The sequence below is a fragment of the Aplysia californica genome, unplaced genomic scaffold (genome assembly GCF_000002075.1).
Source record: "Aplysia californica isolate F4 #8 unplaced genomic scaffold, AplCal3.0 scaffold00003, whole genome shotgun sequence".
Lineage (NCBI taxonomy): Eukaryota > Metazoa > Mollusca > Gastropoda > Aplysiida > Aplysiidae > Aplysia > Aplysia californica.
The window spans coordinates 2,396,450-2,415,972 of NW_004797273.1; the positions used below are offsets into that span (position 1 = coordinate 2,396,450).

A 19,523-nucleotide genomic window follows, 5' to 3' on the forward strand; every position below is an offset into this window, starting at 1 on the left:
GCTGGATAAATAGGAACTGAGGGAAGAACAGAAGGGATACAAACTACAAATTGCACTGACTGGTACGAGGGGGTTCCGCTGGTGCGTCTTTATAAAAGACAGGAGATTGTACAGGGAGCTTGGAATGATCAGAAATTGTAAGAAAGGTATATAAAGTAGGCTCAGCACTCTTCCGTTCACTCTCTTTCTTCATCAGCTCTCTCTCACACACTCTCTCTAACTTTCATATGGAAAAAAAACATGCACACGCATAAAAGCAAGTGCACACACACACAAACCCACAACAATAACGACAAACTATTTTTTTCTACATTTAGTTCAAGGAGTATTGACTCTGATATCAAGCCATCCTCCTAACGCCAGGCAACGCATTATACAGCAGCCACGGAACATCAGCAGCTCGCACGTCTAGACACACTAACATTACTAAATCTAAACCCAAAATTTTTTTGCCGACAAGCTATTCTCAGGTCTGATACTAGAAGCTACTATGGAGGGGAGCACAATTGTAGGGCTGTAGGAATACTTGCCACAAGTTAGTGGATTCACAATGACATAAAGCACCATATGATTCATGATTAAGTTTATTTGCTCTGAAGCACAGAATTACTGAAGCTGACAATCCAATCACACAAACGTGCGACATGTGAGAGGTATTTGCGATATACTCCACTGCCACACTCATCCAGACACCAAACAGCAAAAATAACATTTGGATTGCAACATACTCCACTACCACACTCACCCAAATACCAACCAAAAACAACCCAACATTCGAAATATGATAGCTGGAGAGCTCCAAGATTCATCTGAACAGTTGGAAGGTCAGAACACAATGCTTTCAAACTCACCACTACTGGAGGCCTACTCTGGTATTGTGATATACATAAGTAGAAACATTTCCTCTTTGCACAGGCATTTCCCACCAAAAGCTTTTCCTTAAGCTAATAACTGATAGATCAGAGGTCATAGCTAATCGTGTCCCTTTTGTCCACAGCACAAGTCAGGAACAAGACGAGGACTTTTGCTTTTAGTGTATATAAATATAAAAGCTGTCCTCAGATAAATATATTTAACTAAATAAAAACGACAATAAAAACAACAAATAAACAAACAAACAATACTTGAAATTTTGTATCCCACAACAACACCCCACCGCACCTCCCTCGACTTCTGACCTGACATAATGAGGCAGGTCTCCTGCAGGTGATTGTGTTGCATAAACCTCCACAAGCCAAAACGGTGGGTTGGTTGGTGTTAGTTGGGAGAACATCACACAAAAGGAATAACTCCAAACCTAAAAGACAGAAACCCTGACGACACTACTGGAAAACTGACGAGGCAGGAAGGGAGTAGTTAAAATGCAGCGTTCAGCAGACGACAGTCTAGGAAGGGCAGACAATGTCCCCCCCACACTAATCTGCAGTTCCTATGGCAGCAGTCTGAAGACTGAGACATGGCCTTTCTACTTGTCAGACTGTCATGGTCAGTCTCTACCAATAGATAGCCAAATGTATACAGGCATTGGAGATACACTGGTATCATTCAGCCAGAATAAGTGTTACCCCCCCCCCCCCCCCCAAAACCCAAACAAAACAAAACAAAACAAACAAATAATAAGCATTCAGCATCCTTTACAAAGATTAAATGCTTCTACATGATGGAAATTACTCCCAAAAAAATTACACCATATCCATTTATCATGTACGATATGAGGCTACCTTACGCAAATATATACTAGCAACAGGTAAAGAGGTGGTGCTACTGTTACACTCTAAATCAAGCCATAATGAAACTTCTTTGTTTATACATTAAAATGTTTCTATAAAAGTTCATGTCTATATGTATATAATAATATCTCTTCCACACTTCACATCACACTAATCAGATATTATTGAAGCAGAAGCTTAGAACATTAGTTGAAAGAAGGGTCACAGACCATTTGAAAACAATGGAGATGACAGTGAGAAATATAAAAGAGTATACGTAAGACACAAGACTCCCCCACTTTCTTGCGTCTCCGTCTGACAGAATCACAGCTCCCGAGTGGGAAGAAGTTCACACCATACATTTGAAATCTCTGATGGACACGAACGATTTAGGGTAAAGTAGCCAGATCTCCACACTATACATCAAAGTAATAGTTTATTATTATAATATTATTATTATTGTCTGTCAGTGTCTGATGATGACCAATGCATCTACAGATGAGAATATTTCTTAAGCGTAACAGAAGAAATACGGGTAAAGATGACTTGCGACTTCTACTAAGGCTAATGGGACGAAATCAAAGTAGTATCATCAAGGCATTATGCAATAATCCACATTCATGCCTGGTGTGAATCAAACCGGACTTTCAAATACCCCACCAAGAGAGCATCCTATTCAATTTTCACAAGACAATAGTGGCCGCAACAACTTTCACTCTTTAACAAGTTAACTTCCGAGCTCCAAAACAGGAAACAAAAACATCAGTCACCAAGTCATCAAGTTATGGCAACATCTCAGTCAATAGGTCAAAAAGAAATCTCACTCATCAAGTCATCTCAGCCACCTGGTCATGAAGACATCTCAGTCCTTCAGTCACCAAGTCATACAGTCATATATAACGCAGTCACCAGGTCATGAAGTTTTATCTCTACCAAACCAAGTCACAAAGTCACAAAGCAGCCAAAACCATCAGGCGAAAACTGCAGCTAACTGCTGAGCTTCTACAGTCTAAATGCAAATATTTTTACTGCACATATCCCATTGACATATTCTGACTTGCAGCACATCCCATAACTTTCACCGTGCAATAGCTCGCTGTGACTCCGAACTCAAACACTAAAGGCATTTTCAATAAGGCATGACAAACAAAATACAGAGTTTGGATGGAGTTATCACCAAATGCGAACATTGTATTTGGGACAGAGAGTTTGAATTTATGCAATGTGAAATCCCAGACAAAAAACCAATCACCTATCCAGACAAAAACACTGGACATGATTTCCTTCCAGTTATTTGGCCAGCAGCTAAAATCCCAATAAAATCATCAAATAATTCATATTTGGCAGACCAAAACCACTGACTTAAAAACAAAACCAAAAATAATAATAATTTCTTTTTATATTTGGCAGGCCAAAATCACTGATCTTTAAAAAACAACAACCCCAAAAACCAATGTAGCTGAAAACATCACAAACAAGTCGTCATGGTACCATAGAGCAGTCAGTGAACCTCACAGCCAGCCAAGTGACAACTGCAACCACAGCCAGGAGTATACTATATATATATAAAACACACAGCCAGGAGTATACTATATATATATAAAACACAGCTAGGCTGTCCTCAAAGGGGACTGCAACTTCTACGGTCAATATTTTACGGTACCCCACACAGCAAAGTCATCTTTGTTGTGTGAAAAATAAAGCAAACAACCATTGTACTACATAGTTCATGACATCCACACACACAGAGTCATATGACATTATGCAGTTGTGAGCTCCGCAAAACACTTACCACACACACAGAGGCACAAACACACACACCTCATGAAGCGATTGCCAATCACCCAACAGTAAGTTTAGAGTACCAGGCCGCAGTGAGATCACTTTAGCTCGAGTCAGTTTTTAAAAACAAATCCTAATTATCAAAATGATCGTTGCAACATAAGTTGCGGGGAATACTGTATTTAAAAAGTTGCAACATTATTGTATCATCAGTTTCCTTTTGCCTAGATCATCAGCAATGAACAGTAGGAGCATGGTAAACTCACATTTTATCACAACCACGTCCCCTTGACCATGTATGCAGTAATTCAAGAAATACATGATTTAAATGTTTCCCAGGTATTTTCAATAACAAAAAAAAAAAGTATCTGTGACAGTCAGTAGATATTACACAAAGCTGTACCTATTATAGCATTATCCAACTGCCAAGATAGTCGCCACTCTCTTTCATTCACCTGAGAAAAAAATACTTCAGCAAAGGCTTAGCATAGAAGTGTGAATTCTGCAATATATGCCATCATGGGAGAACATTGTAAAAAGTAACATGTCTTCCCAACCCTTTCTCTGTATTGCTCTGTTCTCTGAGACCTATTTAACATGACCTTACACAACATAAAGGAAACCATGCAAAGCACACCCCCCCTCCCCCGCCTTTCTTTTCTCTTGCAATATCATGGATCTGCTCACCCTGATTTCAATACCTTAAGAGACAGCACGGTATATGATCTCTTCCTGTAATGGTCCTCTCTACTGATCATACTGACATACAAAGAGAAACTAAGTCGATGGTCTCTTGTCCATTTCACCTAATCAATTTCATCAGCAGGAAAATTTGTTCGAGCGATCCATACTTTGGTGCCAGTGTCCCATGATATAAATACAAAGAATATAAAAAGGAAAAACTTGTGACCTAGAAAATTCAGCTCCAAGAATAAGCATTGTCGAGTTACTTGCATTCCAGTTAAACGAGTTCCACTGTACATAAGATCATTAGAATTATCAGTCATTAGACCACACACATATAACAACATTGGTGATCATCACATCATCACTTACACAATCATCACATAGTTAGAGACACGGCCACCACACCAACAGATGCATTTTCATCACCCGATTCAGTCAGACCTCTATAACTCCATAAGGTTAGCTGGACGACCTTCAGACCTCCGGACCAAACGTTTGTGTGTGTGTTCATCACATCAGCAGTCTACAAAAGTTGTCTATATCACTCGGAATTTATCTTCACCCTGTGGACAGCCACGAGGCGTTTACTGGAGCACGCACATCCTCTTCAGGTCAGACTCGAACTCGTCGTCTATCTCCGCCAGGTCAGGCTCGCAGCCCGTGGTGTCCGGCATGAACTGGCTGAACTCCACCCCTTCTCGCTCGTAAAACAGGATGTAGGCCGACTTCTTGTCCAGCTGCTGCTCTGGGATTTCCTATGGACAACCGCAGTGGAGAAAGCTTGCATACAACAATTTGGTTTTCAAAAAAAAAAAATGAGTTAAAAAAATATCTATATGAATATCATATTATCTTCAGCACAACTTCTTAATTTTAGCTAGAAACTCAATTAATTTAGAATGTATATATATATGACATGCGTGAAATGGGATCCTGGGAAATCAAAGTTCTTCGTTTTGGCATTTTATGATGACTCTGCTGGATGAAAGCCTTTTAACTTCCCTACATGCAATAAAAAATGTATTTAAAAAAGCACAATATTTTATTGAGTGACTGTAATTTGGATTAGAAACTGTGCATTGAGCGAATCTTATTTTAAAAATGAGCTTCATGGGAGATATGTATTTTCATGGACATTTTTGAGAAGGGTTGCATACATGAATCATTGTTCATTGTTTCAGGAAGCAACATCCCTGCATTCTGGACATGTCCATTGATGCTCAGTTGCTCTCTCCAAAATGTCGCCGAGGGTCTTTCCACTGACAGCGCCAGTGCACAGCTGGTTGAACGTACTTTTGTTCTTTCCAGCAAGGATGCCAGATTTTCCGCTTCCTTTTTGTATTCCCAAAAGCATCATCCTCTCCACAGCAGTGCTGGCCTCTGCCTCCCTATCTTCCTCCTCAATCAGCTGGCGAGAGAGACATTTCAGGATCTCAACCCTATCTGGTTGAACCGTATTGTCAACTGAGGTGGCCTCACCAGCCAATCTGTCAGTTTTTTCATTTCCCTTAACACCTACATGGCGGGGGCAGAAAATCCATGTTAGCGATCGTATAGGCGTTGCTTCGATAAGTTGAATCCATTCGTTCTCAGGAAACCTTTTTCGATCCTTCTGAGGGTACACATGGAATCAGTGATGAGAACAGCATGGGTTGTTTGGGGGTGATCTTGGGTCATCCATTCAAGTGCTTTCGTGATGGCTTCAATTTCTATTCGCGTACTTGATGTAGCCCTGCTGCAGGCTCCAGATGCACTGTGTATGATTTTATTGTTGGCGAAAGCAACAAATCCCCATCCACTTCTCTGGCTATTTCTTTTCTCTGAACCATCTGTATAAATTACAGGATCCCCTGCTTTTGAGTTTTTGTCAACAATCTCTTTGATATCACTCTCATTGATGGAAGCCACAACATTTCTTCTGTCTCTGCCCATGCTTGTTTTGACCTTGGTGAGGTCCCTGTATTCTCCTGTCACCTGTTCCCATCTTTTGCCAAGTGGTAGGTTCTCAGGTACACAGATTTTTCAGAAGGAATTCTCTGCTTCCGCCATCCAAGATTTTCCTCTTTTGATACTGCCTCTTTTGTTGTCATGAAGTGCTATGTGAAGTGGATGATCATTCTCGCCCATTACATGGAGATACATCTTTACTTGAGCTATCTTATGGCGTACTCTGATGCCACTTAAACCTAGCAAGTAGCGCATGCACAATATTGGAGTGTCCTTGGTGCAGCCCAGCACTGCTCTCATTGCCTCATTCTGAACTCGATCCAGCTTTGCGATCTGTGTGTCGGACAGCGTGAGACAGCCCAATCCGTAATCAATGACAGACAGGACGACCAGCTGCAACATCAGGAAGAGCACTCTCTCTGGAATCAGAGCAGCCGCCATGGTCTTGATCGCACCCACACCTTGCTTCATACATGCAAAGATGTACTACTATGAGCTGGAAAGTGGTGAAACCTTAGTAGGTCTACATTATTACAGAACTGTTTTTTTTTACCTTACAACTACTGTCATTGTAGCAGAACCAGCGCTGGTTTGTACTCTTGGCGTACGCCACGTAATGTCCTCCTCCCAATATGCCAGTGTGACACTGAAACAGCAAAAAACAGAGAGGGGTACATTTAGTTTTAGTATGAGTTGAACGGCCCTTGCAACACAATTAGGTCATATAGGTGCCAAAGATTAGAGGTGTGTCTATATAATAACATGCAAATAAAAGAAGGAGAGATAAGGGAGACGGATGTTTAATAGGAAAGAAGGAGCGAACCACACTCACTAAAAGGAGAACATTAGAATATACAAGTCCCGGTTCGAAATTTATACACAATAATTTCTACTAAAAAATGCACAAATGTTTGGAACTCGTAGCTTTTTAAAACTAAGTTAACACTCTTAACTCTTTTTAAAAAAATCAAAAGTATATAACAAGAAGGTGAGATGATTTTGTTTTAGAAAGAGTTTTACAGCACTTGCAACAAAATTAGGTAATGTAAGTGCAGAAGATAAGGAGGTGTCACAAGATAGTAGAATACAAATAAAAAGGAGGAGGAGAGATAGGATGACTCATGTTTGATAGGAAAGAAGGAGCAAACCACATCAAGGCACCCACCAACCACCCACAGGCAAAGATAATGACACAAAGTACAAACAAGTGGTGTCCTCAAACCAGAGGAGAAAAAGAACAAGAACGAGAACAAGGATTCCTGTCACTTAATAAGAGAAAATATGAAAGGGAAAAAATTGTGGAAAAAAAACCTCCTACCTCTTCTCAGAAACTCTACATACTCTATAAAGTTCTTGGGGACAACAATGATTGTACAGCTGATAGAAGTTTCCCTCCCTCCCCTCCCACCTGCCTCCCCCCTCCCAAATAACTCATCAGGCTGACTCACCGACATGGCATAGAGGTTGTAGCGGGCATTGGAGTGGTCCTCTCTGTCAAACACTTGCAGCCGGTCCTCTGGAGCAGAGAAAACAAAAACAGTTGTCAACACAAAATCAAAGAAAACAAAACAGTTGACAACACAAAATCTACAACTTAACAATGAGCAACTTCAGACACACTTTTCCCTGACTGGCACACTAACGTGTTGGCGTTCTAAAATTTAATCAGATTATATCTTTATTACAGACAAGGTGATACATATCAATAGGAATTGCACTTAAAAGATGAGACAATCGTATCATTTTTAGGTTTAAAAGCATTTATGTTTAAAATTAGCGACTGGAATCTTCCAGAACAACTCTGTTTTTTTTCCCCACAGAGGTGTTTTGCTTCTTTTAACCCTATCTGTACGCCCTTGGGTCATTTTGTACCCACGGGGTTGTATTCTTCACACTTTAGAATACTTCTAGTATGAGATCTTTGAAACTTTCAGTATCTCTCAAAAATCATTTTGACAGACAGCTATGCAAAGCGTACAGATCGGATTAACTAGTAAATTTCCTTTTTGGAAAGTGGTGGCACAGAGTTACCCACATCGTATGGATACAAAAGTATAACATGACGTACGGATAAGGTTAATGCATAACACTCACAGAGTTAGGAAAGGTCAAAAAAAGTTGTCCTGATGTTGCTTTTCAAAACTTGTCTTCCAAAGCATAAAGGAAACAAAATAACCATGAAGTCAAAACCGATCACCTATAACATTGTGTTCATGAAAAAACCACCAAAATCCAAACCGAAAGGTCATCAAGAATCAAGTATTGCCTGAAAGAACAGCCCAAAAAAAGCTCAGAGACTGAAATTAGTAAACGTACATATACATGACTGTATTAAAAGCATGCCGTTTATTATACTAACCAACACTCAAAGGGGCATTTCCTGCTTTGCCATTGACCAAGGCTTTGACTAGCCCAGGGTTGGATATGACTTTTGAAATCTGCAAGGAAAAGAGAAAAAGATAATTTATTGACAACACATGAACAACATACAACATATTTTTTGTTGTTGTAAAGGTTTCCAAGAGCAAATCTGGATAATGAGCGCAGGTTCTGAGTATGATATCTCAAAAACAAAACTCAACAGAATCGGTAACAAGTCTCGCAGTTAAAAAACCACATTCATGTGGTTTGTAGTCTTAAAAAGTATAGTAGAAGTTTTATTAATGAAGGTAGAATTTTAAAGATCATGATCTTGGACAATTTATTACTGGAAATTAATGTTGTTGGTAAGAAGACAGATAAATGACATTTCTCAAAATAAAGACTATAAACACAATTTGTCCGAAAAAAAGAGTATAAAGGCAAAAAAAAAAAAAAGCACTCTAACTTCATTTCCTTAAACTGACAGCCCACACAACGACAAAACAGACAATGCAGCACACTTGTGCCTCATTCAAATACACCACCAGATATGGATGGCTTCATGTCTGCAAAGATTAGTAAATTATACATTAAAAACTGTACCCCAAATTCATTTAATCCTGCTTTTCCAGATGCACATATAAATGAAGGGGCCTGTTTACAAGGTACATGAACCTTTTACAATGATTTTTCAAATATTTCCCATTTGTGAAGACACTATTAGAAGAGAGGTCAAAATATAAGTAATTTAGACTTGTAAGCAAAAGAGGCAGGGGTTAAGCGGGAATAACATACTTAGGGAACTTAAACAGATAGGTGATGGTAAAAGATCGAGACAATATAGTTTTTTGTTTGGTTTTTTTCCCCCATAGAATCCAAGCAGAGAAATAACGGTAAACCATGATATGTTTATGTCTGTATCAGATCTGGTACTTAAAGAAGAAGGAACATGTATGTAAAAGGAATAAAAAATGGTTTGGGAAGGGGGGGGGGGAGAGGGAGACGAGTATGTATGCACAGAACTTTCTTCATTATAGTGAGAAGTTCCACTGACCTGCGATCCCTCTGTGAGCTGACCTGGTGCGGCAATGGTGCTGGCTGGCATACATAATGCTGAAAGACCTGGGTTGTGTTTGCTGCTGCTGATAGCTGTAGAGGATGATGAGGAGGATGAGGACGAGGACAAGGACGAAGAAGACACTGCTGTCGTTGTCGTCGTCACAGCTCCGCAACCCACATTATTGTTTGTGGAGTCGGAGACTTTGCCGATATAGCTCGTGAAGCCTGATGACTCAAGCGGTACTTCCTTTTCCTGGTCCATGTCAGTGCCGTTGGATTTGGTCACTGGCGGAGGTTCTGACAACGTTTTCTTGCTCTCGGCGGGAACGGACATTGTGTTGGTGGTGGCTGCTGCGGTGGTGGTACTGCTGTCCTCCGGGTCACGGGCGGCTAAGTAAGCGGACGGGTCGAAGCCGCGCAGTGGAAAATTGACAATCTTGTGAGACTTGACCCAGCGGCCGTTGAGGTACTGGAACCTCTTCAGGTTGATAATCTAAACGAAGAAACAAAAGATTGATAATCTAAAAGGAGAAACAAAAGATAGTTAATCTAAAAGGAGAGACAAAAGACAGAGATAAGACAAAAGATTGATAATCTAAAAGGAGAGACAAAAGATAGTGACAGCAGATAATTAATCTAAAAAGAGAGACAAAAGATATATATTTTAAAGGGAGAGACAAAAAATTGATAATCTAAAGGGAGATGAAAAAGATTAACAGTTTAAAAGAAGAGACAAAAGATTGATCATCTAAAGGGCAAAAGACTGACAATCTGAAGGGAGATAAAGTTTTACAATTTAAAAGGAGAGACAAAAGACTGCTACTCTACAAGGAGAGACAAAAGATTGTTAATCTAAAAAGAGAGACAAAAGATGTATAATCTAAAAAGAGAGACATAAGATATATAATCTGAAAGGAGAGACAATGATAATGTCAAATATAACTATAAACAGCCTTCACTTTTGTATTAGTAAGTGTTTTGCAACACATTTAGGTCATATAAGAGCCGAAGATTAGAGGCGTTACAAGCGAGTAACAAACACACACAAAAGATGTTTAATAAGAAAGATGGAGCAAACCATATCAGAGCACCCGTCAATCACCCACACAGGTTTCACTACTGACTTTTTGTTTTTTTGCATACTTCAGATGCCAAAGAACCATACAGTGCAAGTAGCGGAGAGCACGCGCTCAGTATTAGTACCCGTTCAAACACTAACAAACTGACAATCTGTCAAGATCATTCACTATCCGATACCCCTTAGATCCAGAAGAACTTGACAAGATCTTTCACTACCCGATACCCTTTAGTCCAGCAGAACTTGACAAGATCTCTCACTACCCAATACCCTTTAGTCCTTCAGAACTTGACAAGATCTTTCACTTTTCGATACCCTGCCGAAATGTGAAGTCAGTCCTGTTGTAAGGATGTGAGACATGGAATGCATCTCAGACGTGCAAAAAGAGGATCCAGGTTTTCTTGAACAAGTGTCTGAAGAAGCTACTGAGGATCAGATGGACAGACAGGATTACCAGCTATGAAGTATTAAGAAGAATGAGACAGAGCCCAATCAGAGATGAGGTGGGAAGAAGGCATTGGCGATGGATTGGACACATTTTCATGTAGTCAAGCTGCTGCACAACAAAGAAAGTGTTAGATTGGAACCCACAGGGTAAAAGATCAAGGGGAAGACCATGTGGTACCTGGAGAAGAGTCACAGAAATGGATGTACAGAAAAGTGGGAAGACATGGAGTGACATCAAGCGACTCGCCCAAGATAGAGAAAGGAGGAAAATGTTTGTCCGTGGCCTATATCCTGATCCAGGGTGAAAAAGGCAATGATGACGGTGACCCTTTAGGTCCAGCAGAACCTAACAAGATCTTTCACTACCCGCTACCCTTCACGTCCAGCAGAGAACTGACCAGTATGGGTGGCAGCCTCCAGATGTCCAGCTTCTTGGCGGCCAGGCAGTGGGTCTTGCACTTGGAGCAGTAGTAGAGCTCGTCCTCCTCCAGCTCCTCCCACTGGGTGAAGGCCTGCAGGCACGCGTCCAGGTCGATGGGCTCCGTCTGCTTCTGCCGGCTCTGGGCCACGCTCGGGTGCTCCTCGTAGTACTGGCAAATAATGATGATAATGATAATAATAATAATCATAACCATAATGAAAATTTAAAACTAAAAAAAAATAATAATACTAATCATAATAAAAATAAAATAATAAAAATAATAATAATAACAGTAAAAATAACAATTATGAAAATAATAACATTACAAATAATATTAAAAATAAGGAGGAGGAGGAGGAGGAGGAGGAGCAGGAGGAGGCGGAGGAACAGGAGGAGGAGGAAGAGGAGGAGGAGCAGGAGGAAGAGGAGGAGGAGCAGCAGCAGCAGCAGCAGCAGCAGCAGCAGCAGCAGCAGCAGCAGCACCAAAAACAACACCAACAACACCAACAACACCAACACCAACACCAACAACAACAACAACAACACCAACACCAACACCAACACCAACACCAACAACAACAACAACAACAACAACAACAACAACAACAACAACAACAATAATAATAACAATAAAGAGTATTTATACAGGGTGTATCTCCACTCAACAGCAAGCTCAAAGCGCTTTACATATATTACTATCATTGCCCCAGCAGATGCTAGAACACTCAGAAACATTTTCAGCTTCCTCTGAAGCATACAGTGCAAGCAGCTGATTAAGCACCCAAACACTAACAACACTGATAAATGACAACTGACAAAGAACACATTGCGGGCAGTATTGCATACTGACGTATCCCAAAGGCCGTAAAAAATTACTGACGTCTGCATGCAATACTGCCCGCAACATTATGAAGCTCACTTCACCACATAAGCGTTGTTGTAGATGTTGTGAATCAAGTGTACTCATGCAACTGCATAAGGTCATATGAGCGCCAAGGGGTGGATGTCGACAGAGAAGTCCTAACAGGGAATCAGGCTTACTCTGCTCACCTCTCTAGCTTCAACAGCACAAAGTCTGCTTCGACTATCAAGGCACCCAGAAATAGCAGGTCACAAGAGGGTGACAAACAGACAAAAGAAGTAGAGGAAAATGACGATGGTAAGGATACGGAAAGAAAAAGCAGCAGTTCCCCCTATGTTGTTCCGGCACAGTATGAACATGACATTGATAAATCAGCCCATTTACAATTCTACTGCGCATAAGAACATGGTTAATGTCCCCTCTTTGGGAATAGCCTAAAGAAACTTCAGTCAGTGGCACTGCCCTGGGGGGTGACAGAATCTTAGAGTAAGCTGTCAAAATATGTTGTGTGTGTGTGTAGACAGTGAAAGAAAACATACCGGACCAATGGTAAAGCAAGGAATTCACAACGGGTCTGACCCCATGTTGCTGACAGTGGCTTGCAAAACATAAAGAGTTAAAAGACCTTAAATCACAACGTAGGGTCGAAGTAAGAGAATTTTTAAAACAAAAACGGTGTATTAATTACCAACCTTTTCCTGAGTGGTCTGGTAGCGGAGGTGAAGAGCCGTGGCCTCCCAGTCAATAGCCAGGTAGGAGCTCCCTTTGCCATAAAGCTCTCCATTACATTCCACCTTACAGCCACGGCAGAACCTGTAGTGTAGATACAATGTTTGGTTTTATTAAGAGTTTTACGGCACTAGCAACACAAATAGGTAATTGAAGTGCTGAAGAGTAGAGGTTTGACTAGAGAGTAACATACAATGAAAAGGAGGAGAGGTACGGAAGTTGGATATTTGGTTGGAAAGAAAGAGCAAACTAAACCAGAGTGCAAATCAATGACCCACCAATGTTTGTTTGTTTGTTTGTTTGAATAAAGAGAAGAACAATTAATTTTGAACAGTGAGAACGTAGTTGAACTGCCACACAACATAAACAGAGTTATCAGCATATGTGCAACAGGAGACAATGCATATGATGATCAATTCCACCCACTCTCCCTCCCTCCTCTCCCTTCCCTAGCACTCTCCCTTTATGCCACTCCCCCCCCCCCCCCCCTCACTGTCTCTCTGCTGCCTTTCCCTCTTTCTCTTTATTGCTCTCTTCTCTGTGGATGCCTCCAAAGACATACTTTAGCCTTGCCCCAAAAAACAAAAGCTGTAAAAAAAAAAGCTCAGCCTCCCCCCCCCCCCCCCCCACTCTTTCAATTCCAACCCAATTCCCAACTGCTTAACCTATTAACTTATTGAGGCCAAACAAAAAACCCAAACAAACAACTTATTTAATCCAACAGTGCTTGCTTTGTTTACCTGTACCAGGGGCAGCAGGCCCACCGAAGACAGTCCACCAACCCCCACCCACCCCCCCCCCCTCCCGAAACCAAACCCTAATTCCCAACTGTAAGCAAACAACAAAAAAAACACCCCAAATAAATATATAACCTATTAATCCAACAGTGCTTTGTTTACCTGTACCAAGGACAGCGGGCACACAGCAGACAGTCCCTCTGTACCTGCTTCAGCATGAACGGGTACTCATAGCCCAGGCTGTCATCGCTGAGGACAAGCACACAACACACACAACATTCAACACATAATCAGTTCTTTAAGACGGCCATTAGGTTCTGCAAGGTTTTAGGTACAGATCGGGAGGGGAACAGATTACAGATTACATCCCCATACAGAAGAAGAGTTTCCTTACATTACAGACCCTGCCTTAGGTGAAATTATTTTGTATAAAAAGCATACATGAGGCATTCTATCAAAATTAACTACTTCTCGGATTTTAGCCCTATAGAAAATTTATACATCATATTTATAGGTGGAGTTTGCACAATTTATAAGTATGAAATGATAAAAGACAAGTCAAGCTTCAAAGATTATGGTATCAATTCAAAATCTACAAATATGATCCCAGAGTCAATTTGTGGATTGAAAAGTAACTCAGTTTGTCAGCATGTCCAAACATATAGCAAAAATTATTTGTTCTTTGAGGCTTATAGTGTACGTCTGCTATTGGGGAGCCAAAGTTGTTTTTGTACTTTAAAAAAAAAGTTAACTAAATATTACCTGTATTTCCCATGGACAACCAACTTTTTTCAACCACAGAATGAGGAAAAATAAACAAAAAGGTAATCATCTCTAACATAATATCTAAAAATCGTGAAAATAAAAATTAGCAACATATCAGACACCAGGACCCAAAGAGTCAAAATTCACTTTATACCATTTCATAAAATGTGAATGAGATTTCATTGGCAGACTTAAGGCTCAAGGATAAAAAAAAAGGAGACCAAAAACAAAACAAAAAATGCACCCAAAAAAGAAAAACAAAACAAACACAACAGGTAATTCATCTGTGTCCGAGGAAAAGGCAGACAATCTCAACTCACCAGTCCAGAGCGTGGTTGGTCACCTTCGTCTCCGAGGGTGGCAGCGGGCTGACCAGCCGGGCGATCTGTGTCCAGACAAACTGGTAGAGCTCCTGGTTGGTCGTGGTCTCGCTGCACGGAATCATCAGGGGCGTGCCGAACAAGCTCGGTCGCGATTTTTGCGACGACAGAAAGAACACGTCCATAAGGTTCTGGGAAAAAAAACCCACCATAAGTTTAGTTTTAGTAAGTGTTTTACGGCACTTGCAACATAATAAGGTCATATAAGGACCGAAGACTAGAGGTGTTACAAGAGAGTAACAAACACAAAAAAGAAGGAGGGGAGATAAAGAGGATAGATGTTTGATAGGAAAGAAGAAGCAAACCACACCAGAACATCCGCCAACTACCCACAAACCACAATAAAAAAGATTTGTTTGTATGTTTGTTTGAGTAAAGAAGCACATCACCACAATGATGGTCATTTGCTGCTGGGAAAAAGTAAGACAGACAGACAGACAGAAGCAAGAGGTGGGAAAGTCAAGAAGTAGGACCTACCACTCTGCACTGTGACACCCAGAAGATGTGAGTTTCACAGAGTATCTTCATCTGTCTGCTGGGGAGCTCAACCCCAGTCAGTCTTGGAGTTGCCCTGACGTGCACAATCAATACTCATTACAATCAACTCATTACAACTTTACCCTTGGCCTACGTGAGCTAGATTGTGTTGATGTGGTGGTAAAACACTTACAGTCACAATTATACATAAAAGTTGGTGAGGGGGGGGGGGTCTTGGGGGGGGGGGGGGGGGTTGGTAAGTTTTTTTTTACGGCATTGGCAACTGCATAAGGTTATATGAGCGCGCATGACACACCTAACATTTTCAGTGGGTAGGAAATTTTGAATTTTGCCCGGGCGGCGGCCCAAGCCTACTCTTATCGATTTTGGACTACCAAGGGATCTATAACGTACGTCTTTCCTACCAGAAGATCAGGGGTGAGGCTGAAAGACAGCAGAAAGAAGGAGCTAAGAAAAAGCAGTGGAAAGGCTGCAGAAAGAGTCAGGAGCCCAGCGGAGGGGGCAAAGGAGGTGAGGGTGGGGGCAGAAAGTGGAGACGAAAGCAGACCACAGAATATTGCAAGAGAGCAGGAAAGGGGGTGAAAGGAGGCAACTTTAGAGAAGAAAATTTTTCCGACGTTAACCGGATTCAAACCCGGGACCTTTGAATGAGAGGCGAACACCTTAACCTCTAGGCCACGAGAGCCCCCAGGTAAGAGTTTTACAGTGCTCACAAATGCATAAGGTCATATTAGCGTGCGGGACACAAGTTGGTTGTTTTCACGTTAGTTCAGAGCACGGCTTGGTTACACTTTGCAAGTCAAATGGTTGAGGTTTTTTAAAATATACAGTAAAAGCTATATACAACTGTAAGTGGCAACTGAAAACAAAAGGCAGGAATATACTGACCAAAAATATTTTGTGTCGACCAGGAAATAAAACATTAATTGCAATCACAATCACAAATGATTACTAAATACACACAGTGCAGGAATACACTTTTTTTAAAAAGTATATCATCTCTGTCGTAGTCTAATTGTATAAGCTTCAAATTTCTCAAACATTTTTTATTGCTTTAAAAGGCAGAAACAATGTCTCTCACACAAGGTGACATTCTTTAGAGGGATGCTAAAGCTTTGCCCTGACAAAAATCACACAGTCAGAAGAGCACTGACTATGGCAAACTCGTTTGGTTTTTTGGGGTCTGTCCTGTAATACTTTACCTGCTGGCACATGTGTGGTTAGACGATGACGACAAGGATAGATAGGATTTTATGCACATGTAAGCAAAGCAGCCACAGTGGCGTCGGTAGTCTAGTGATAAGGCTACTGGACTCATAATCGTAAGATTACGGGTTCGGGGTTCGAGTCTCAGCTCGGTCCGACGTTGTGCCCTTGGGAAAGGCACTTTACACGAATTTCCCACTTGGCTCTGTCCTTTCGGACATGGACGTTAAACTCGGAGGTCCCGCCTCTTAAATAACCTTACAGTGTTGATAGGGGCGTTAAACCTATGCCATTTGACCATTTCACCAAAGCAGCCAGCTCACAGACTGAATTGTCTTTAGGCAATTCCCAAATGGGGGATATTAACATGTTCTTATGCACAGTAGAATTGTAAATGGGCTGATTTATCAATGTCATGCTCATACTGTGCCGGACCAACATAGGGGGAACTGCTGCTTTTTCTTTCCTCATCCTTACTATCGTCATTTTTCCTCTACTTCTTTCGTATGTTTGTCACTCTCTTGTAAACTGGTATTTCTGGGTGCCTTGATAGTCGAAGCAGACTTTGTGCTGATGAAGCTAAAGCAGAGTAAGCCTGATTCCCCATTTGAACTTCTCTGTTGACATCCACCCCTTGGTGCTCATATGAAGTTGCGAGCGCTGTAAAACCTAACTAAAAACTAATTAAGCAGCCAGCTCACCATTTTTCGGTGCATTCCGACGATGAAGTTTTCGAAGCTGTCCGGGGCGGCCCCCAGGTTGGCACAGCTGGTGTTGCTGGGGCTGCGGGAGTGGGTGGGCGAGCGGGTGTTGGCGGGGCCCGGCCCACCACTCATCTGCGGAGGCTGGCCATTGAACTTTGGGCTGTTTTGGGCACTGATCTGGATTTGGGGGCTTCCTGGGGAACAGAAACGTACACTTGGTAAAATGAAAAGTAGTCGGAAAACTGAAATGTACACTAATTATGGTATGGCGACATATAGTACTATGCAGTTTTCATAGCAACCCATTATCTTGTCTAAACACCAATAGATGAACAGACACAGAGACAGAGAATAGCGACAAGAGACAGAGAACAGAGACAGACAAACAGACAAGTAGACACTTTTCTTTTTTCAAGTGGCACTTTTGGATTGTAGGATTCCTGACAATCCCTATTTTTTTGGTATCTGGTCCTTGGCTGTTGACCAAAAAAAACATCTTGTACTTAGGTGGCCAAATTCGCCTTGTGCCTTTTTTTTTTCTTCCATTGCCCTCAATATTTCAAATTTACTTCAGAATTCTAACCCATAATTTTCTGAGATTTTTATTATGTAACATGCCTGTTTGAGCTTTCTTCCTTTCAATGATTACCATTATAAGTTCACGGTCAGCTTCTTGGATGCTGCTTTAATAAATTGATGCCAATGATGAAACGATTTCAGATAGTTTTAGTAAGAACATTACGGCACTTCTAACACAATAAGGTCATATAAGTGCCGAAGAATAGAAGTGTCACAAGAGAGTAACAAAATTTTTTTAAAAAACTAGTAAGGAGAGATAAGGACGATAAATGTTTGAAAAGAAAGAAGGAGCAAACCAGATCAGAGCACCCGCCAACCACCTATGAAACGATTTCATGTGCTGGTATCTGAACCATAAAATAATGATACAAAATTTTTCAGTCATCAGTCATGTACTCACCTTTCCCGACGGAGCCTCTCTGCACATCCCATGACTCCAGACTCTCCCGACTGCCAGAGTTGGGGTCAGAATTCATCGGGGTGTAGTTGGTCTCCTCCTCTTCCGTCATTGGCTGGATGAGGGGCGGGGGCGGGATCTGGTACAGGAACAGGGTGCCAGGCACAAGAAGGGATCGGATCTTCTGGTCGTCCCGGGGTATGGACTGGAGACAAACAGGGAAAACTCATCATCATCATCAACACTGACATCGTCATCATCACCAACATCGACATCGCCATCCTCACCATCTCAACATCATCACTGACATCCTCATCAACATGCTCATCATCATCATCATTGACATCGTCATCATCATGAGTGTAAAACATCAAAATTATTATCATGTAACAAAAAAACCCAACAAACCCCCACTCCCCACTTTTTGTTATTCCGAACAAGCTTACTTTAACAGAAACTACAACATTAACACATTCTATGTATAGCTTAACAACATTTGACACCACATCAGGACAAGGGACAAAAAAAAATTTTTTTTAATGACAACAACAAAAAGGGACAAACTAAATATTCTGTTCCGAACTAACTCAACACCAAGACACACACTGAAAAAAAAGTACGAAACTGCACAAATTATGACAGTGACAAGAGTGTTTGAGGTTAAGTTTGAGTAAATTGAATCACATCCACACAATAATGGTCATGTAGTGCAGGGAAGAAGCAAGATAGATTCACAGAAACAAAAGAGGGAAGGAAAAGAAGTAGGACCTACCAGTGGCGCCCTCCAACCACCTGCTGCAAGAGTGTTTGAGAGTAAAGACAACATATCAAAGAAAGAAATCAAGACTGATAGACAAAACTAACAGAAGGAGGCAAAAACAGTAGGGCCTACCCAAGGCAAAAGTGTCCGCAGCAAACATTTGAAAATTTTTTACTTAGTTAGGTAAAAGGCTTACGGCCCTCGCAAGAGAATAAGGTCACATTGTACAAAATTGAACAAGTTGCTGAATCTTCACTTTTCGAAGAGTGCATAGCCCAATTATGTGTCAGTGTGCGTTTCTGCATGGGTGTGAGAATATGTGTGTGTAAGGTAGAGGTGAGTGTGCATGTGTGTGAAAATGATAGATAGATAGATAGATAGATAGATAGATAGATAGATAGATAGATAGATAGAT

The 19,523-nt window shown here is 41.1% G+C and overlaps 1 protein-coding gene across 1 annotated transcript in view; it reads right to left on the reverse strand.

Moving 5' to 3' along the window:
• Positions 1-2,277: 2,277 nt before the first annotated feature.
• The window catches only part of LOC101863703 (ubiquitin carboxyl-terminal hydrolase 32), a 60,106-nt gene continuing 42,860 nt past the window's right edge, over positions 2,278-19,523 (reverse strand). The window contains exons 26-36 of the mRNA XM_005089119.3: positions 18,352-18,553; positions 17,370-17,566; positions 14,905-15,095; positions 13,982-14,068; positions 13,046-13,166; positions 11,469-11,660; positions 9,541-10,038; positions 8,485-8,563; positions 7,574-7,641; positions 6,679-6,771; positions 2,278-4,933 (exon numbers count right to left, since the gene is read on the reverse strand). Of these exons, the coding sequence (XP_005089176.1) occupies positions 4,763-4,933; positions 6,679-6,771; positions 7,574-7,641; positions 8,485-8,563; positions 9,541-10,038; positions 11,469-11,660; positions 13,046-13,166; positions 13,982-14,068; positions 14,905-15,095; positions 17,370-17,566; positions 18,352-18,553 (1,899 nt within the window). The 3' untranslated portion in view covers positions 2,278-4,762. The remainder of the gene's footprint in view (positions 4,934-6,678; positions 6,772-7,573; positions 7,642-8,484; positions 8,564-9,540; positions 10,039-11,468; positions 11,661-13,045; positions 13,167-13,981; positions 14,069-14,904; positions 15,096-17,369; positions 17,567-18,351; positions 18,554-19,523) is intronic.